Source organism: Trachemys scripta, chromosome 4 (assembly GCF_013100865.1).
Source record: "Trachemys scripta elegans isolate TJP31775 chromosome 4, CAS_Tse_1.0, whole genome shotgun sequence".
NCBI lineage: Eukaryota > Metazoa > Chordata > Testudines > Emydidae > Trachemys > Trachemys scripta.
Genome location: NC_048301.1, coordinates 108,608,547 through 108,629,920, shown reverse-complemented (window position 1 = coordinate 108,629,920; position 21,374 = coordinate 108,608,547). Strand labels below are relative to the sequence as shown.

The 21,374-nt window shown below is 43.7% G+C and overlaps 1 protein-coding gene across 6 annotated transcripts in view; it reads left to right on the top strand.

The window, feature by feature from the left end:
* The window catches only part of AP2A2 (adaptor related protein complex 2 subunit alpha 2), a 102,383-nt gene that overhangs the window by 35,586 nt on the left and 45,423 nt on the right, over nucleotides 1-21,374 (top strand). For all 6 annotated transcript variants that reach the window (XM_034770327.1, XM_034770322.1, XM_034770325.1 and 3 more), the window contains exons 3-4: nucleotides 19,375-19,517; nucleotides 20,268-20,461. In XM_034770327.1, the coding sequence (XP_034626218.1) occupies nucleotides 19,375-19,517; nucleotides 20,268-20,461 (337 nt within the window). The remainder of the gene's footprint in view (nucleotides 1-19,374; nucleotides 19,518-20,267; nucleotides 20,462-21,374) is intronic.

The following is a 21,374-nucleotide window of genomic DNA, read 5'->3' as shown; positions in this document are numbered from 1 at the left end:
ATTACATCTGCTTGTACACCCAATATTAAGGAGCAATTTGACTGCGTTCCCATTAGCAGTAACCTGTTGTCTCCCCAAGCCAAGATTGGTGGTACATCTTCCAGTGAAATAAACTTCACAACCCTAAATTGTGTGCTTGCTTTATTTCATTATCTCTTTTTTTCTATGTTTTTAGCATCACCTGCTGCCTGTTGTATCCATCTTCTTTACAGCTCTTTATTTCACAGGTCAATAAACTATATTTCCTTTTTGTATATTCTCCTCTCTTGGTTGTGCCTCTGCCCTCCGTTGATAGCTTTCCATATCTGGAGGGGAAAAAAATCCTGTTAACATCTATTTCATCACCTGCCTTAGGTGTGTTTTTTTTTTTTTTTTTTTTTTTAAACTATTGAAATCTGTCCCAACACCCCTATTAAGAATTTTGAACTGCCTGAAAATAGTACATCCAATATTGGGTTCAAAACCTTTATAAACAAACATATTTTAAACACTGGTAGGGTAGTAACTGGAGGCATAGCCATTAAGCACTTGGTGACTTAAGCCTCTGCATGCTTACAGCAGCACAACTGTTCTGATGCAGCTGCGCCACTGTAAGATTGCTTCTGTAGCCGCTTTATACCGATGAGAGAGCTATCTCGTCAATGTAATGAAACCACCTCCATAAGCGGCAGTAGCTATGCTGGTGGGAGACATAGCGCTGTGCACCCTGCCATTTATGTCGGCGAAACTTATGTTGCTCAGGGGGCTGTTTTTGTGTGGTGTTTTTTTTTTTTTTTCACACCCTGGAGTCACATAAATTTTGCTCCCATAAGTGGTAGTGTAGACATGGCCTTAGAGAATGCATAATGGCTTAATTGTGCACTAGCACAGAAAAGTTGTTTTGCAAACGTATGCAGCACCCTTTTATTATAGTATCAGGGGTAGCCGTGTTAGTCTGTATCTACAAAAACAACAAGGAGTCTGGTGGCACCTTAAAGACTAACAGATTTATTTGGGCATAAGTTTTCGTGGGTAAAAACCTCACTTCTTCGGATGCGCATCCGAAGAAGTGAGGTTTTTACCCACCAAAGCTTATGCCCAAATAAATCTGTTAGTCTTTAAGGTGCCACCAGACTCTTTGTTGTCCTTTTGTTATAGGGATTGTTATTAGCTCCCCCATATTTAAGTTGCCTAATGCTTTCATTATAAAAGGTCCTTGTGACCTTTTCTGAGAAGATCTAGCACTTCCATTGTTTCCAGTGATTCTCTGCCATGTAGCGGTGAGAAAGATGGCCCAAAGCCTTTTCTTTCCAATGAAATTACAGTTTTAGCCAAATCTGAATGCAAACTTCTGAAAACTACAATTTCTCTGCTTTTGTTAGAATGCTAAACAAATGTTGCTGAGAATTACTGAACATACACATTCTAATTAGAAGCTGGGCTCATACCACCACCACCACCACCAAAACAGCAATACACGCTGGGTACTGTGGTGCAGAGCAAGTGTCTTGCTGGGCTTCTCTGAAAATCCTTTTGGATTTGCACATAGCTCCAGTGACCCATAACCCCTCTGAGAAGTGAACATGGGGAAGGAACTCCTCCACTTTCTGGGGAGAGCTGGGCCATGCTCCCTCAGGCCTAGTAAGTGGCCCAACAGAGTCCCTTCCCTTCTTTTCTCCTCTCCTGCTCTTCCCCTCCACCCCCCCCCAAATAATGGCCTTCTTCTCCAGCTGCTGAGAGTTCAGGGTTCAGTCCTTGTTGATGCATAATGAGATTCTTATAGATCATGTAACTTGTTTTTAATCTTCATCTTTTGCTTTAAAAAACCAAAAAAACAAAACTACATAAGCTAAAGAACTCTTTTCTGTGTTACAAAGTCAAGCACTTAAAAATTAAGAAATGCTACAATTTAGGTTGCCCATGATACCTTACTTCTGTTTCCTTGTGTGTAAGCATTATGATGATTTTTAGCTATTTAAGAAGTTTTAAGACTAACAAATTCTAGCCACCAACATGAAAAATTTCAGCCTGAGGGCTAGGATTTCACTCTGAATTTCAGCCTGAGTAATTTGTCAAAAGTATAATGCATCAAAGCCAAGGTTATTACAAAATTTTGCGCAAACATGACTAAGTATTGCTGTGTGCTCTGCCTATGCTTTGTTATATGTTGTGTGTTCCTTGTAGAAAAGCCTCTCTCCAGTTAGTTTACCATGTGTACTTTTTCTTGCTTAATTTTCAACTTAGAATCATATTTTAATTAGAGAGAGAATTACTTTATCTTCACAGTATAATTTGATATTCTGCATTGTGATAATAAGAGATGAAATGTGATGTGTATGGCAGTTGGAAAGCTTGCAGTTGAAGAGCCTGTTATACAGGAGTTCTTGAGGCCTTGGGGCATACTACTGTCCCAGACTGTGTTTACAAACGCTCTGGCTAGAGAGAGTTTTGGTTGATGTAAATTGAGTTAATTGCCAGCTAGTTCCAGTTAACTAATCCTATTGGAAATATTGGCGCTGTAGGCAGAAAGTTAAGGTGAGGCACTTACTGGTTGGATACTGTGTAAATTGCCTGAGGGCAGCCAGTCTAACAGTGCAGAGCTTACTGATAGCAGAGCTTGGGGTGGGCAGGGAGTGGTACTAGGAAGCAATGCTGGTGGCTGCCTTTATTTTTTCCCTCACCACAGTTTAGTGTTCTCTGCCTAGCACACCTTTGACTGCCTGCTCTGGCATTGCTCAAATCCAATCATTTTCTCCATTGCTTTGCATCCTCAGACTTTATCGGCCCATATAGCTCCAGTACTCTGGCTTTCACTCCTACTCTTCCCCAACCAATGGACCCACCATGAGTTCTTTTGTAATTATCTTGTAGGAAGGGATGAAGAATTTCTTGTGGCTATTTCTCAAGGGTGGCTGGCTGGTCCCAGACTCGCGCTTTGTGACTGTTCCCATCCCACTGCATGCCATGGCACAGAGATCTTTAGGAAAAAAAGGGAACTTCTATACCCCAGCTGGTGGAGCCCAGGCAGCCCAAGTACATAGACCTGGGTTCTAGCACTGCCTTTATGTCGGTTTCAGGGAAGTCCTTCCCCCAATGTGTTGGAGTTTCCCAATGGCTAAGGATCTACGCTAACTATGGACTTGGATTTTTCAGTACAAGGAAACTTGGCCACTAGGATTGGGCCTTCCTTGACTGTGGTTTCAAACACTCTCTTATACACAAATCAAAACAAAATACAGGCCCAGGAGAGAAAATAGAGAATACAATTAATGTTGGTGTGTAAAGAGTGAAATCTAGGGGTCTTTGTCTTGAAAGAAAATTCTAATGTAACCCTTTTATTTAAACATCTAGAAATGTGCCTTTTTCCCCAGTGGTAAATTGTAAGCATGGCTGTGAAGATATGAGTACTAGTAGTTCTTCTTCGAGTGATTGCTCATGTGTATTCTACAGTAGGTGGGCATGCTCGCCACGTGCACCAGTGCCGGAAGTTTTTCCCTTAGCAGTACCCGTAGTGGGGGAGCCCCGCTGCGACCCCTGGAGTGGTGCCTGTATATCGTGCCATAAAGGGGGCTGCGCGCTCCCCCCACCCTTAGTTCCTTCTTGCCGCCAGTGAAGGTAGTTGGAACTTTGTGCTCTGGCCTTCGCTGCAGCGATTCTAGCCTTAATGGTACTTGTTCATCAGTAGATAGTTTCTTTAGTTGGTAACCTGGCTCGGGACATGCCCCGTGCCCCAGGCTTCAAGTTGTGCGACTCCTGTCGCATTCCATGCCCAGAAGCGATCCACACTCCAAGTGTCTTTGCCTCTGGGCGAGTCTCACGTAAGTGAGTGGTATAAAATTTGCAAGTCTTTTAATCCCCGGACTGAACGCGAGATCCAACTCCGGGCCCTACTTATGGAATCAGCATTGGTACCGGTGCGCCGACCCGACCCGGTGCCGGGCACAGAGTCCTCAGTGCGGAGCGAAGCCCCATCCACCAGTCGGCACCGCTCCCTGGCCAAGAAGCAGGGCAAGTCCCAGTGATGCCGTGAGAAGGACGGGGTGAGGCCGGACCTGAATTGGCCAGCCCACGATCCCTTTCGGGACCCAGACCTCCGACTTGTGCGGAGCGGAGTAGTCCAGCCCCGTATGCACGTGCCTCCCTGCTGATACGGCCTCCTTCCATGCCGGAGGCAGCCCAGGCGGTGCATGACATCCTCGTCATGCCGGTACCGAGCAGGCTGCCAGAGCTGGGGCCCCGGTTCCGAGGGAAGCCGCCGTTGGGCTCCCATCCCTCACCGGCCACGTCGGTCGTCGAGACCTCCACTCGATCCACCGGGCCCTCCCGTAGCCCCCAACAGACCTCCACTCTGTTGTCGGGGTCGCCGGGGAGCGAGTTGCCTGAGTAGTCCTCGATGCGAAGGGGCCGCAGGCACCAGCACGGAAAGCGTCGACGCTCCGTGTCTAGTGATAGCAGGTCTCGCCACCGCCCGTCATATCGTGACGATCGCCATGTTCAGTGTGCATCCCGGCACTCACTGGCCCCGCGGTGTTGCACTCGTCGACGAGGTCGAAATCCCGAGGCAGGACTCGACGTGGATGGCACCGGTCGAGCCACTCCTATGGCATCGTGCGATCCTTGTTCATCTCTACCTCGGCTCCAAGCCGCCCTTCCCTGGGCCACACCGTTCCCCAGGAACAGATAACCCTGGTGGGACCCCAGACTGCTCAGTGGCAAGGGGTGCCATGGCAAGGACAGTGGTGCCAGTGGGCACCGTGGCACAGGCGCCCGCACCGCAAAGTCCCCGCTCCGTGGCTGGGGCATCCCAAGCCCCTCTGCGTCCCCACCTCGGCACCGAGAGCAGTCCTCGGGTGCTGCGCCACCGGCACCGCACCCGGATGCGGAGTGTGACCTACCGGCACCGCCTAGTGCACTAAAGGGCCATCCAGGTCGCCCTGCCAGCACCAGATGAGTCCAGAGTGACACCGCCCCCTCCTTCTCAGGAGGATTTCAGGGTGCACCAGGAGCTCCTCCGGCATGTAGCCGCCAATCTAAGGCTGCAGGCGGAGGAGATGGAGGAGCCATCGGACAATCTATTCAATGTCCTCTCCTCCTCAGCACCGAGCTGTGTGGCACTGCCGCTTCACCAGGGGGTGACCAACATCTCCACGGGCCTATGGCAAACCCTGGCCTCTCTTCCACCTATCTCCAAGAAGGCGGAACGTAAATACTTCGTGCCAACAAAGGGGCATGAGTATCTCTATACTCACCCCACCCGGAACTCATTGGTAGTGGAGTCAGTCAACCACCGTCAGCGGCACGGTCAGCCCGCACCAACCCCTAAGGATAAGGAGGCCAGGAGACAGGACGCTTTTTGGAAAAAAGTTTTATTCCTCTGCCAGTTTCCAGCTCAGGGTGGCAAATCACCAAGCCCTCCTGAGCGGATTTGACTTTAACTTGTGGGGATCTTTCCCAACTTTGAGCCCTTCCTTCAAGAGCAGGACAAAAAAGAGTTTTAGGGCGCTGCTTGATGAGGGTGCGGCGGTAGCAAAAGCAGCTCTCCATGGCAGCTCGTTCGACGGCCACAGCGATCTCCATGAGACAGGCGTCTTGGCTTTCCCTCTCAGGGCTGTCAGTAGAGTCCCAGGCTCTGATGCAGGACCTGGCATTTAACGGCAAAGAGTTGTTTGCAGACCAGACAGACACCCGTCTGCACGGGATGAAGGACTCCCGCACCACCCTGCAGACACTCGGTCTCTTATGTCCCATCAGCCAAGGACAAGCCCAGACCGCAGCTCTTGCCTCCCCCTGCACGGGGCAGATACGAGCCCCCACCCAAGAGGCCTAGGGACCAGAGGCGCAGATCTCCGCATCAATTCCGCTCGGCCCCACGAAGGACAAGAGGCCTGTTGCCAGGGAACCCCCCACCCTCAGTTAATAAAGTTGGTTTTTGGCAACTGTTTATCCGCCTTCAGGGTACATTGGTCCCGTATAACGTTGGACCGGTGGGTCCTCAGTACCATCTCCGAGGGGTACAGGCTGCAATTCGTTTCAACCCCACTGCACCACCCTCTGCCCCAGGATGCCCCAGGGGACCCAGAGCACGCCCTTCTATTAAGTCAGGAGGTGACGCGCCTCCTCACCCTAGGTGCGGTGGAGAGGGTACCTCAGGAATTTCGGGTCAAGGGGTTTTACTCCCGGTATTTCCTGATCTCGAAGGCGAAAGGCAGGCTCAGGCCCATCCTCGCCCTGTGGCATCTCAACCAGTTTCTGGTTCGCTGCAAATTCCGTATGGTGTCCCTGGCCTCTATTGTCCCGTCCCTGGACCAGGGGGATTGGTTCGCAGCCCTGGACCTCCAGGATGTGTACTTCCATATCCACATTTTCAAGGGCCACAGGCGCTTCCTACGCTTCCTGGTAGAGACAGACCACTACCAGTTTACAGTCCTCCCCTTTGGTCTTTCTACGGTCCCCAGGGTTTTCATCAAATGTATGGTGGTGGTTGCAGCCCACCTCAGGAGGAATGGGCTGCAGATCTTCCCCTACCTGGACGACTGGCTGCTCAAGGGCAAGTTTCGGTCCCCAGGTGCAGGCACAGGTGGAATTCCTGCTAGACTCCTGCACGAGTTTAGGCCTAGTGATAAATGAGGAGAAATCCACGTTAGCCCGAGTCCAGCGCATACATTTCATAGGGGCGCTGTTAGACTCGCTGGGGGCCATGGCCTCCCTCCCCCAGGACAGGTTCGAGACGCTCAAAGGCCTCATCACCTCGGTCACGGCCTTCCCTGTGACGGCGGCACGGATGTGCCTGCAAATCCTAGGCCATATGGCAGCATGCACCTTCGTGGTGCGAAATGCCAGGCTCAGGATGAGGCCCCTCCAACTCTGGCTGGCCTCCTAGTATTCCCAGGCCAGGGATGGCCTGGACAAGGTGGTCACACTGCCACCCTATATAGTTGCCAACCTACAATGGTTGTCCCTCCCGGGCAACATGCTCCAGGGTATCCCCTTCCGGGAGCCCCCTCCCTCCCTAGATCTGATATCGGACGCTTCAGACCTGGGATAGGGAGCCCATGTGGGGAACTTCAGGACCCAGGGCAGATGGTCGCCCTTGGAATTGTCCTTGCACATAAATATCAGGGAACTCAGGGCAGTATGCCCGGCGTTCCTGGATTTCCGCCAGCACTTAGAAGGGAAGGTGGTCAGAGTCCTCACGGACAATACGACCCCAATGTATTATATCAACAGGCAAGGGGGCACACATTCAGTGGCCTTGTGCTAGGAAGCCCAACTCCTGTGGGAGTTCTGTATAGCCTATGACATCCTCCTGAGGGCCTTTCAGCTGCCCGGCAAGCGCAATATGCTCGCAGGTCACCTGAGCAGGTTTTTCTCCCAACAGCACGAGTGGTCTCTACACAGGGAGGTGGCCAGGCGTCTCTTCCTACACTGGGGCACTCCCCAGGTAGATCTGTTCACCACTGTCCAGAATCGCCTGTGCCCACGATTCTGCTCCAGGGTGCGGGAGGGCGAAGGGGCGATATCAGACGCGTTCCTTATTCCATTGTCGGGCTACCTGTTCTACGTCTTCCCACCCTTTCCCCTGATAGGAAAGGTCCTACAGAAGGTGAAGGTGGACGGGGCGCGAATTATCCTCATAGCTCCGGATTGGGCCCGTCAGCATTGGTACGGGACCCTCCTGCAGCTTTCAGTGGCCCCCTGCCCGCACAGGCTGCCGCTTCGGCCGGACCTCCTCTGCCAGGAGGGAGGACGTCTCCTCCATCCCAAACTGGCTGCGCGCCGCTTGACAGCGTGGCTGCTCCATGGTTAAATGAGGAAGAGGGGAGGTGTTCGGAGAGTGTTAGACAGGTCCTCCTAGAAAGCAGGAAACTGTCCACACGTCGATCCTTCTTGGCAAAATGGTATCAGTTCTCCAGGTGGGCAAGGGAGAAGGGTGCTTCCCCGTCCTCCGCACCCCTCCAACTCTTCCTTGATTACCTCCTGTCCCTTAGGACCCAATGGCTGGTGCCCTCCTCAGTCAGGGTGCACCTGGCGGCCATCTCGGCCTTCCACCCCCCGGTGCAGGGCCACTCGATGTTTTAACACCACATGGCGTCCCGGTTCCTAAGAGGGCTGGATCGGGCCTTCCCGTACGCTAGACCCCCGGTCCCGCTGTGGGACCTGAACCTAGTGCTCTCCCGCCTCACAGGGCCCCCTTCAAGCCCTTGGCCACGTGTTCTTGGTCCCACTATTGTGGAAAGTTGCGTTCCTCGTGGCCATCACCTCAGCCCGCTGGGTCTCGGCGCTCAGGGCCTTGACCTCGGAGCCCCCATACACGGCCTTCCATAGGGATATGGTCCAGCTCCGCCCCCACCCGGCTTTTCTGCCGAAGGTAGTCTGATCTATGTGAAAAGCTGAGGACGTTTTCCTCCCGGTCCTCTGTCCTGAGCCCCATTCCTCCAATGAGGAATGGCGCCTGCACATATTAGATGTGCTTAGAGTGCTGGCTTTTTACCTAGACAGAACCAGGCCATTTAGGAAGTCCCCTCCTCCCCCCAGCTGTTTATTGCATCAGCCGAGCGCATGAGGGGGCGACCGGTTTCCACCCAGGAGATTTCCCGCTGGATCACCTCGTGCATACGCACATGTTACGACCTGGCAGGGGTTCCCCCGCCTCCTATAGTGAAGGCTTATTCAACAAGAGCTCAGGCCTCCTCGGCTACCTACGTGGCTCATGTCCCTATTCAGGACATATGCAGGGCTGCTACATGGTCCTCTGTCCACACCTTTTCATCACACTATGCGATAGTCTCCCAAACGCGGGATGACGCTGGGTTTGGTAGGGCGGTACTCCGCCCAGGTAACCCTTAAAACTCCAACCCACCTCCATCAGGTATAGCTTGGAGTCACCTACTGTGGAACACACATGAGCAATCACTCGAAGAAGAAAGGACAGTTACCTGTTCCATAACTAACTGGCATTCTTCGAGATGTGTTGCTCAGGTGTATTCCACATCCCGCCCTCCTTCCCCTCTGTCGGAGTTGTCTGACAAGAAGGAACTGAGGGTGGGGGGAGCGTGCAGCCCCCTTTATGGTGCAGTATACAGGTGCCACTCCAGGGGTCGCAGCGGGGCTCCCTCACTATGGGTACTGCTAAGGGAAAAACTTCCGGCACCGGTGCACGTGGTGAGCATGCCCACCTACTGTGGAATACACCTGAGCAACACATCTTGAAGAACACCAGTTATGGAACAGGTAACTGTACTTTTCAATGAGGCTCTCTTTACATGACTGTTTCTTAAGGAAGCTTACTGGGTTAATAAATCACTTTAATCTGAAGATCTCAAAACACTCTTTAAACCCTGAAGCTGTGAAAAACTAGTCTCAGATGCCAGCTATATGCTGATTCTACAGGCAAACTGTGTCTGTCTTCTCAGTGTAGTAAGTCAGTGGTAGAGCTGGGGAAAGAAAAGAGGAGCTCTAAATCCCAGTTGTCTGCTCTAATAACTCACTAAACTGTTCCTCTACTAAAGCTCAGCCACTCTAACCTAAGATGCTTCATTTTTATCCTTAAAATGTTTGTTGTTTAACTTGTGCTATTGAAAGATCCTGTAATTGTAATAGTCTGTTCTGATTTCTTATCAGAATTGAAAGTCCTGTCACTGTTCCCCTCCCCAAATTGCGTGCAGAGATGCATCATTAATGCACTTTCTACCAAATGATTAAGAAAGGGCTATGGACAGGATGCGGGACAGGTGCTTGATGATTATACCAAGAACTACAACAACCAGTTGCTTGTATTAGCATAACGTGAATACTTCATTCGTCTAAGCAAAAATGTTCATGCCAAAGGCTGGTCTTAGCAGACGACTGACTGACACATTTTCTGTTAACACTTTTTGAAGTAATATTTCTTTACCCAGTTTATATAGAACTTAAATTTAATTACTTTAGATAAAACATTCTTGGAGGTGGTTAACAGATTTTACTGTAAACTATTTAAATCCTGATTGTGCTTCCTGATTTGTAGGTATCATAGTAAGCTTGTCTGCTAGTATGCTGGCAACTAAGTACTTGAGGATTTATAACTGCCATTGTAAAGTAACTCCTGGAGACTTTTGCTTGTTCACTTAAACTATTCAGTTAGGCTCCTTTCTAGAATTCCTGCCACACTTGCTGGCAGAAGTACATAAATTACTCTGAAGTGTATAGATGTGAACATAGAAGCTACCAAAACTAGATAGCACATTACAAGCTGTAATATGAGTGTTTACGCCCAGAATACTTAATCTGCTGGTCCATTGGAATGCCGGAACTAGTGTACTAACTACACAAAAGCAAGCCATCTAGAACTTAAAGCTAAATCATTGAATTGCACAAACTGGTAAGCAAACTTTTTGCAACAGAATGTATTTTCTCTCTCCTGAAGGTAAACCATTACCCCCTTAACATAAAATTGAAATCTTTACATTCCAGTTGGTTACTGGCTCCAAAAAAAACCCACTTTACTAATACCCACATAAGCTAATTGGACTGGTCGGGTGTTATCCGTTACTTTAATTTGTGTAAAGACAGTCCATTTACATAGAATTGAGTGTTCTTACTCTTCTTTCTGATAGTGTTCAATAGACTATACTTTAAAAACTGCTGTAAAATTGCAGACTGCTCGAGATGTTTTCCTAATTTTCCCCTTTCTGTTGTGACTTCATTTATAAACTATTATTTGTACATTATCCTTGTTTAGGTTTCTGGTTGGAATAAATTCAGAGGAGACTTCATAATGTTGCTTTTTATGTATGCTTTTCCTATATTGATTAGGTGTCTGAGAGAAGCATGACCCACAACTACAGTTCCTATTGGTGTGTGCAGGCTCTAGAATCTGGTGCTAAAATCTCTGAAGTGGTAGGGGAAAAACAAGAAGAAATTTGAAATTATGATTTGCCCTTCTTTACAACAACAACAGTGCAATTTGCCTCATCAATGGATAGTAATTCCATCAGATGACAAGAACACCAAGTTTTCTAGGGAAAGAAGTCATTTTTGTTCTGTTCGTTGTGGTTGAAACTGCTGACCAGAATTCTTTGAATCCTTCCTGTTTCTGCTGAATTTCAAACATAAGTTGTTAAAGAAACGTACGTATATATTTTTCATTGAGGAGAACCTGATCAGAAGAAAAACATTTCCTGTTCCTTTCTGTTTCCTGTGAGCAACAAAATATGAACTTGCTGTTGGGGGTTAGAGGAAAATATATAGTACTTTGTCACTAAAACACGGGGGGGGGGAAGGAGGGGGTTGTTATGCAATTTCAGACTACAATAAACTGTGCAAAAAATCAGAATAAGTGCTAGGATGGAGACTTCAGTTGTGCAAATGAAGGTTTCTTCAGCATACATAAGTGTGCCCAGGCATGTGTTTAAAGTGGAGCTGTTGAGTTATCACAACATACAGTACTTAAAATAAAGCTGTGTTTAAACTATAGTAAGGTTATTTAAACAAACAATACACAGTTCAATTTAGTCTTTGGAATTGGAATCCATCTTAGATTTTATATTGTAATACAAAATGAAACAAACTAGGGCTGTCGATTAATCGCAGTTAACTCACGTGATTAACTCAAAAAGTAACTGTGATTTAAAAAATTAATTGCGATTAATTGCAGTTTTAATCAACTAATTTTAATTAACCAATAGAATACCAAATGAAATTTATTAAATATTTTTGGATGGTTTTTCTACGTTTTCAAATATATTGATTTCAGGTACAACACAGAATACAAAGTTTACACTGCTCACTTTATATTATTATTTTGGATTACAAATTTGTACTGTAAAAATTATAAAAGAAATGGTATTTTTCAATTCACTTCATACAAGTACTGTAGTTCAATCTCTTTATCATGAAAATGCAATTTAAAAATGTAGATTTTTGTTTTACATAACTGTTTTGTTTTTGAGTGCAATGTAAAACTTTAGAGCCTACAAGTCTACTCAGTCCTACTTCTTGTTCAGCCAAATAGCTAAGACAAAGAAGTTTGTTTACATTTACAGGAGATAATGCTGCCTGCTTATTATTTACAATATCACCTGAAAGTGAGAACAGGTGTTCACATGGCTCTTTTGTAGCCGGCATTACAAGGTATTTACGTGCCAGATATGCTAAACATTCGTATGCCCCTTCATGTTTAGCCTAGCATTCCAGAGGACAGGCTTTCATGCTGATGACGCTCATTTAAAAAAAAAAAAAAAAGCATTAATTAAATTTGTGACTGAACTCTTTGGGAGAGAATTGTATGTCTCCTGGTCTATTTTACCCAAATTCTGCCATATATTTCATGTTATAGCAGTCTCGGATGATGACCTAGCATATATTGTTTGTTTTAAGAACCCTTTCACTGCAGATTTGACAAAACTCAAAGAAGCTACCAATGTGAGATTTCTAAAGATAGCTACGGCACTTGACCCACGTTTTAAGAATAAGAAGTGCCTTCCAAAATCCAAGAGGGACTAGGTGTGGAGCATGCTTTCAGAAGTCTTAAAAGAGCCACGCTCCAATGCGGAAACTACAGAACCCAAACCACCAAAAGAGAAAATCAACCTTCTGCTGGTGACATCTGACTCGGATGATGAAAATGAACATGCATCAGACCACACTGATTTGGATCATTATCGAGCAGAACCTGTCATCAGGATGGATGCATGCCCTCTGGAATGGTGGTTGAAGCATGAAGGGACATATGAATCTTTAGGGCATTTGGCACATAAATACCTTGCGACGCCAGCTACAACTGAGCCGTGGGAATGCCTGTTCTTACTTTCGGGTGACATTGTAAATAAGAAGTAGGTAGCATTATCCTCTGCTAATGTAAACAAACTTGTTTTTCTGAGCGATTGGCTGAACAAGAAGTAGGACTGAGTGTATTTGTAGGCTCTGAAGTTTAACATAGTTTTGTTTTTGAGTGCAGATTTTTTTTACATACAGATGCCTCCCGGGTTATGCAAACCCGATTTACGCAAATTCGCACTTACGGAAAAAGTTCTGTAAGCTAGAAATAGTGTTTTAGTTTTTTGCGTAATGGTTGGGTATACGTTTCCAACTTGAGCAAGCGTTCCCGAACGCCTTGCGTAACTCAAATTTTGTGAAAGTCGGGGCGCGTCTGTAATTCTACATTTATAAATTCAACTTTCATGATAAAAACATTGCACTACAGTACTTGCAATGGGGGGTTGAAAAATACTATTTATTTTGTTCTTTACAGTGCAAATTTTTGTCATAAAAAAGAAATTGAGCACTGTACACTTTGTATTCTGTGTTTTAATTGAAATCATTATATTTGAAAATGTAGAAAACATCCAAAAATATTTAAATAAGTCATAGTCTATTGTTTAATAATATTAATCACGATTTTTAAAAAATTGCTTGACAGCCCTAAAACAAATTATTCTTCTTCCTCCGATACGCATCTCTGCTGCCACATGTACAAGATGAATAGGTAGCAGGGTGGATTAGATTTTAAATCATAATTTAACTCACTAGTCAGGAAGACTCGATTTAATCATGTTTTCTACATAAAAGTGCATTCTTGTTGGTTGTTATAACCTTAATACATATTCTTCACAACTCAGAGATTGATGTAGGTTTAATTTTTTAGAAGGTACAAACACTACAATGATTTATTTTGCTAATTTATCAGATTACTCTTACAGCTATATCAGAAAATGAATGATTGTTTGGTTATTTCATTTACCAAAGGTAATTGAAGCAGATATTTATGAAGTCATTGGGAGGTAAACTATCTCTAATATTTGGAGGATTTTCTTGCCATGTTGTATTAGGAGGAGAACATCACCAGACAGACATTTTAATGTTTTTAGAAGGTCTCTTTCTATAATATATAACTAAACTATTGTTGTATGTAAAGTAAATAAGGTTTTTAAAATGTTTAAGAAGCTTCATTTAAAATTAAATTAAAATGCAGAGCCCCCCGGACTGGTGGCCAGGTCCCAGGCAGCGTGAGTGCCACTGAAAATCAGCTCGCATGCCGCAGGTTGCCTACCCTTGCTCTACAGTATCCATCTTACATTTTTTAAATCCAAGCTGCCATCTCTCCCAGTTCTCGCTCCTCTTCCATCTTTTTCCCACCCATTTTGTCTCTCCCACTTGCTCTTTACTATTGCCTTCTCTTGTCTTCCTTCCTCCCTCCCTCCCTCCACTTTTTGCCTCCTTTGTTTGCTTGCCCTGCCCTGAAGGTGCTGCTGTTCCTTTTTCACTCAGTTGCATGAATCTAGTGGATTTTCACTCCACTGCTGTTTCTGATAGTGCTGTCTTTCCGCAGGATCAGCAGAGTTGTAAGCATGATTCATTGCTGAGGGAAGGATAGATTTATTTGCTCTTTTCAGTTTGCTTCTTTATAGATTGCTCCATCAGCAAAAGAAGATCCTGTCTGGCTGTACTGCTGTTGCTTTACTGCTTCCCCAGCAAGAACAGCATAGTAACATTGACTATTTTGTCAGTTGACCTGTGTTGCTGCTTCTGTATTACTCCTGCGGGAATACTGCACCAAAAAATTGAAAACTCTGTGCACAATAACTTAAAATTCTGCAAAATTCTGCATATTTTATTTGTCATTATAACACTGTATAATCATGCCAGTTTCAATTATTTTTGGTAATTTATTTCAAAATCCCTGTCAGCAAGTATGTCTGTAACAATACAGACGACAACAAATTCCCTCAGAGTTAAAGAAGCCACTATGATGCTTTTGTTGGGCGCCTTAGTATGGATGTGCCACATGTGCCAGCTGGGCACATGTTGGGGGGGAGAAAACTGCCCCTTTGGTCTCAGACACCCACACCTCCTACCCCTCAGAGCCCAGCTGTGGGGCACCTCCAACCCCTCGAGAGATCCAGATGGAGAAACAGCCTGATTCTGGGTCCCAGGCTTATACAGAGTTTTCTGCACGCCACCTCCTTCCTTTAGGATCTTCTGGGAACTGCAGCTGCTCAGAATCCTCAAGCTCCCCCTTCACTCCTTACCTTCTCCCCCACAGAGTCTGGAGAGCTGGGCTCCGCTTGATCCAGCGGCCCCTAGTGGCAGCCAGCAGCTCTGCAGCATCAGTTCTATGGGGGGAAATGAAATTTGGCATAGAATATTAATTCTGCATTGCGCCGTGGTGCAGAATCCCCCCAGGAGTACTATATGCAGAAGCACAGGCATGATTCATGGCTAATTTAAATCCTTGATTTAATTGTTCTGGCACTCATGGTCTCAAGAAGTCAAGGCAATCTTGTTTGCCTTACGTTTCAGATTATGTAAAGGGATTTTCTTCATGCTGGCCATCGTGGTGGTTTTTTTATGTTTGTTTTTTGTTTGTTTGTTTTTTTCTGTCAGTTTGTCATATCTACACTTGTCTGATATAGGTTAGAAAACAGTTTCTTTCCATTTTTTCCCACAAGTCTAGTGATATTTGGTTTTTTCTTCAAGCCCTAGCTCCAGGAATCAAGTGGTAACATGAAAATCTTTACTATAATTTAAAAATTTGTTAGCTTTCATGCTTGTAGAGAGACTTGAAAATTTGGACCCTCAAGGCTGAAAAAGCAAATATCTCCCCCTCCCAATCCCCCTCCTCTCCCTAAATCTTATGGCTCTTCGGAACCTCATCCCAGTTTTTTGGCAATACTGCAACCAGTAGGCATAATCTGCAATATGCCAGGCAGTCTGTCTATGACACTTTTTGTACAGTCACTGAGCTTGCTATGTCAACTGCAACTAATTGAATTTATGTAATAGCAGCGCTTAAAAATTTTGGACATCTTCATAGATGTGAATGCTGAAGTTTCTCAGTATTTAACCACCAAATTAAATGGCCTGATTATCAATACATGTCAGTGAGTTGTGGGTACTTTGCACCTCTGAAAATCAGGGTCACTTCTTTAACTACATAAACATGGATTTGTTTGAAAACTGGCCTGTTGATTCAGGTGCTGTAGGTTTAGCTGGTCACTTCTCAGCCTGTTAAATACATGCAGTGAGTTGGGTTTTGCTGCTGTATTTTTGATTATCCCAAAATCATATTTGCTCTTACGTAATCTTTCATATAAGGCTTTATTCCATATAATCCAGTGCTGACTAATGTTGCCCATCAAAAAAGAATGGTAATTGATTTGACAGATATATCTGTCTCACTCTGAGTGAGGCAAAAATAGCTGAAAAGTTTTTATAAGCTTCTGGGAGAAGCTTTCCCTGAAATTTTGTTACACGTACAGAACTCTAGGAAACTATCTGATCATTAGACATTTCCTTGTAGGCTTGAATGGGGAAAGGAAGAGGCTGTTGGCCAAAAGGCACAATGTTCATGTTTCTCTACAAGAAAATAATTCCTATACTGTAACAGATCATCTGCCGGAAAGATTGCACTTACAGCCAGATGGCTTTGGCTGTACTGTTCAGTACATAAGAATGACCATACTGTGTTAGACCAACAGTCCATCTAGCCCAGTATCCTGTCTTCCGACAGCGGCTGGTGCCAGATGACTCAGAGGGAATGAACAGGGCAATTTATTGAGTGATCCATCCCCTGTCATCCAGTCCCATATTTTTGGAGGTTTAGGGGGCCACAGAGCATGGGGTTGTGTCCCTGACATCTTAACCACTGATGGACCTATTAGCCATCTTCTATGAACTTATCTAATTCTTTTTTTAACCCAGTTATACTTTTGGCCTTCACAACTTCCCCTGGCAATGAGTTGCACGTGTTGACTGTGCGTTGTGTGAAGAAGTAATTCCTTACATTTTGTTTTAAACCTGCTGCCTATTAAGTTCATTTGGTGACCCCTAGTTCCTGTGTTATGTGAAGGAGTAAATAAAACTTCTTTATTCATTTCTCCACAACATGATTTTATAGCCCTCTATCATATCCCCCCTCCCATTTTAGTCATCCGTTCGCTACAATAGGATTTTAACAGAGAAAATAAGGTTGGAAAATGAGGATGAGCTTTCAGAAGTACATATTTTAGAGGTCTGTACTGCAACCATAAAAGGTAAACTGTTTTAGAGCAATCCCCCCCCCCCTTTTTTAAACAAAACACCTTAACCTTGTAATCTAAACCATCTTGAAATTTGACTTGTAAAGCTGACTGGATAGCAAGTATTCAAGAGGAACTTAATCTTACCTTATTGCCTGTACACATGATAGTCAATGTAATGCTTCAAACTTTATAAAAAGGCATAATCAAAATAATTTTTTTGTCAGACTCTTCCTCCACTTCCTGATGTGTGCATTAACTGTTGTAGAATACTTAAATGCCTTAATCCAGAGTATTAGGGCTTTGCCATTTCCACAGATTGTGGGACAAAACTGACATTTGTATATTCTAGGGCTGTCAAATGATTAAAAAGATTATTTGCACGATTCAAAAGATAATAGAATACCATTTATGCAAATATTTTTGGATGTTTTCTACATTTTCAAATATATTGATTTCAATTACAACACAATACCACGTATACAGTGCTCACTTTTTATTTATTTTTGATTACAAGTATTTGCACTATAAAAACAACAACAAAAGAAATGTGAATTTTCAATTCACCTAATACGGGTACTGTAGTGCAATCTCTTTATCATGAAAGTTGAACTTATAAAGGTAGAATTTTATGTACAAAAAACTGGATTAAAAAATAAAACAAGGTAAAATTTTAGAGCCTGCAAGTCCACTCAGTCCTACTTCTTGTTCAGCCAATCACTCAGACAAACAAGTTTGTTCACATTTGTAGGAGATAATGCTGCCCGGTTCTTGTTTACAATGTCACCTGAAAGTGAGATCAGGCGTTCTCGTGGCCCTGTCGTACCCAGCATTGCAAGATATTTACATGCCAGATTTGCTAAAGATTCATATGTCCCTTGATGCTTCAACCACCATTCCAGAGGACATTCTTCCATACCGATGACTGATTCTGCTCAATAACAATCCAAAGCAGTGCAGACTGACGCATGTTCATTTTCATTATCTGAGTTAGATACCACCAGCAGAAGGTTGATTTTCTTTTTTGGTGGTTTGGGTTCTGTAGTTTCTGCATTGGCGTGTTGCTCTTCTAAGACTTCTGAAAGCATGCTCCACGCCTCGTCCCTCCCAGATTTTGGAAGTCACTTCAGATTCTTAAACCTTGGGTTGAGTGCTGTAGCTATTTTTAGAAATAGTACATTGGTACCTTCTTTGTGTTTTGTCAGATCTTCAGTGAAAGAGTTCTTAAAACGAACAACATGTGCTGGATCATCATCTGAGACTACTCTAACATGAAATATATGGCAGAATGTGGGTAAAACAGAGCAGGGGACATAAAATTCTCCCCCAAGGAGTTCAGTCACGAATTTAATTAAATTATTTTTTTAATGAGTGTCATCAGCATGGAAGGATGTCCTCTGGAATGGTGGCCGAAGCAGGAAGGTGTGTATGAATGTTTAGCATATCTGGAGCGTAAATACCTTTCAATGCTGGCTACAAAAGTGCCATGTAAATGCCTGTTCTCACTTTTTGGTGACATTGTAAATAAGAAGAGGGCAGCATTATCTCATGTAAATGTAAACAAACTTATTTATCTTCGCGATTGGCTCAACAAGAAGTAGGACTCAGCGGACTTTGTTTTGTTTTTCAGAGCAATTTTTTAACAAAAAAAATCTACATTTGTAAGTTGCACTTTCACGACAAAGATTGCACTACAGTACTTGTATGAGATGAATTGAAATACACTATTTCTTTTGTCAGTCATTTTTACAGTGCAAATATTTGTAATAAAATTAATGTACTCTTTGATTTCAATTACAACACGGAATACAGTATATATGAAAATGTAGAAAAACATCAAAATATTTATTTAATAAATTTCAATTGGTATTCTATTGTTTAACAGTATGATTTCACGATTAATTTTTTTGAGTTAGTCGTGTGAGTTAACTGCAATTAATCGACAGCCCTAGTATATTTGGTTACCGGTGTTCTGGTGCCAATGTTTTGTAGAGACATCTGATCAGTGTTTGATTGCTTTGAAGCTTAGTTCAAAAGTATTGTACGCCACTTTGGGTTGTTTTAAATCTGAATGTATTAATAGATTTTTTTTTTACAGTCAGAGTGTCTATCAGAATATCTAGTCAAGCTACCCAATAACTTTTGTATTGTTTAATAAGCACTTGCATAGATTCTCCCATCTAGTGGATCAAAAGAACCTTAAACATAAATAATGAAACCTGACAGGATAAAACTAGAACTCTTGAAACAACATTTAGCACATGCTGTAGTACTTGAATGGTACTGTGTGGTACTAGAATGCTAGTGTGTGGCAATACAGAGATATACAAATGTTGGCCTGTGCTGCATTTCAAAGAGTCTTGGTTTTCAAATATGTTTTTTCTTAATTGTTTACTAGGTGACAAGGCTCTGGATGGTTACAGTAAGAAAAAGTATGTCTGCAAGCTACTTTTCATCTTCCTCCTGGGGCATGATATTGACTTTGGCCACATGGAGGCTGTAAACCTACTGAGTTCTAACAGATACACAGAGAAACAAATTGTGAGTAATTTATCAACCCTGAAGAAGGAAATATCTATGAAATGTCATACTGCCTAGGTGCCTATCCTGTCCTGCCTCACTATATAACTAGTGGCTTAAATAATTTTTTTTTTTCTTGCCTTCTTTCTGCATGGTCTTAGCTTGGTTCTAGCTGGGATTGCGGAGTAACTTTTAGCTGTACATATGAGTCCTTTACTTGTTTGAATAAGTAGCTTTGATGGATTTTCTTGCCTTTTTAACCTCTAAAATAAATGTTGCACTAACTGCAACAGAAGACTAGTCATGTTACATTTTTAATGTACCTTATCAAGAAACACACATTCCATTAGACAAGGTACTTTCTTTAAGTAGAACATTAAACATTTTAGACTCAGAGGAAAACTAGCATTTACTAGGTGCGTGTGAAGTGATGGTGTGTGACTAGTATTGAGCAGAGCTTGGGTCTTTGAGGAGCAAAATATATGATTTGGGTGGAACATACATGTGATTTCCCCCTCCTCCGCCTTCCCCCCTGAAGACATTGCTATCGTATTCTGCAACTCTGGACCTCTTTATTCTATTATTGGACTGAAATTCCAGGGACTTATTTACACAGAACTCTTGGGAGACCTGTAAGGACAAGTATTGCTGGAGGGGAACTGCATGAGTGCATAGAATACCTTACAATATTAGCAAATGACATAAAATTCGTTTTAGCTGACTTGATTTATCAGAAATATTACTTTTTCTTGTCCCTTTTCTGAACCACAGGGATATCTTTTCATCTCCGTGCTAGTGAACTCCAACAGTGAGCTGATCCGCTTGATAAACAATGCAATCAAGAATGACCTGGCCAGCCGCAACCCCACCTTCATGGGACTAGCTTTGCATTGTATAGCCAATGTGGGTAGTCGGGAAATGGCAGAAGCATTTGCTGGAGAAATTCCAAAAATACTTGTAGCTGGGTATGTATTGTATTGTATTTGAAACAACTGCACAACAATAGGTTGTACTAGTGGTTCTCAGCATGAAGTTAGGGGTTGAAAGCCATATTTACGCACCTACGTGACTTGATGTTCTAGAGGTGCCAATTGCCGTCAGGAACTGAAGGTAAGTGCTCAACACACCTGAAAATCGGGTTGCTTGCTTAAGTGACTAAACATAGATATCAAAACTAACTTTTTGTACACAAGTTAAAATACTTTGGCCTAATTACCTCTTGGCTAATAACCCAAATTGTATTTTTGCAGAGTCCAGTTCATTACCCACGTATCTATGAATTTTTTACTTTTTGTCCCAGAAGTGTGATCCAAAATATTTTGCCTGGGAAAACAAAAGTTGTTTCCTTTTTCCTGTTCCTAATAAAATGGGCAGCGAATGAATCTGAAAACACCATACTTCAACTATTTCCTTATTAGAAATGTACTCCATTGGAAGCTCATTATTGATGTCTATGATTTCATTAGGAAGGTGAATTTTTTCACCCTATATTCGAGCTTCCACCAAAATCCACATTTCCTTTCTAGGTGTACATAGGAATAGGCAAGGTTTTATATCCACAGGAAATCATTTGAGTGACTGTTTTCTTTTAAATTGCCTCTAATCTTTTTTCCCTGTTTTGCCCAGCAAGTCCATGGCCCAAACAAAAGTTTTGCAAATATTATCTGACTGGAATTCACCCCAGTAACTGTGTAATAAGAAATTATGATCATAGGACTAGGCCTATGTCCATGAGAATTCTCAGGACTTAAAAGAAATGAAAACCTTCAGTTAGTAATTCAGTTCAATTCTGCTTCCCGGCTCTCCGAGCTCTGGTCAAGTGAAAAAATTCTTTAAGTACTCTTAGTTTGTATGGATCCTTCTCATACACTTTTTGAA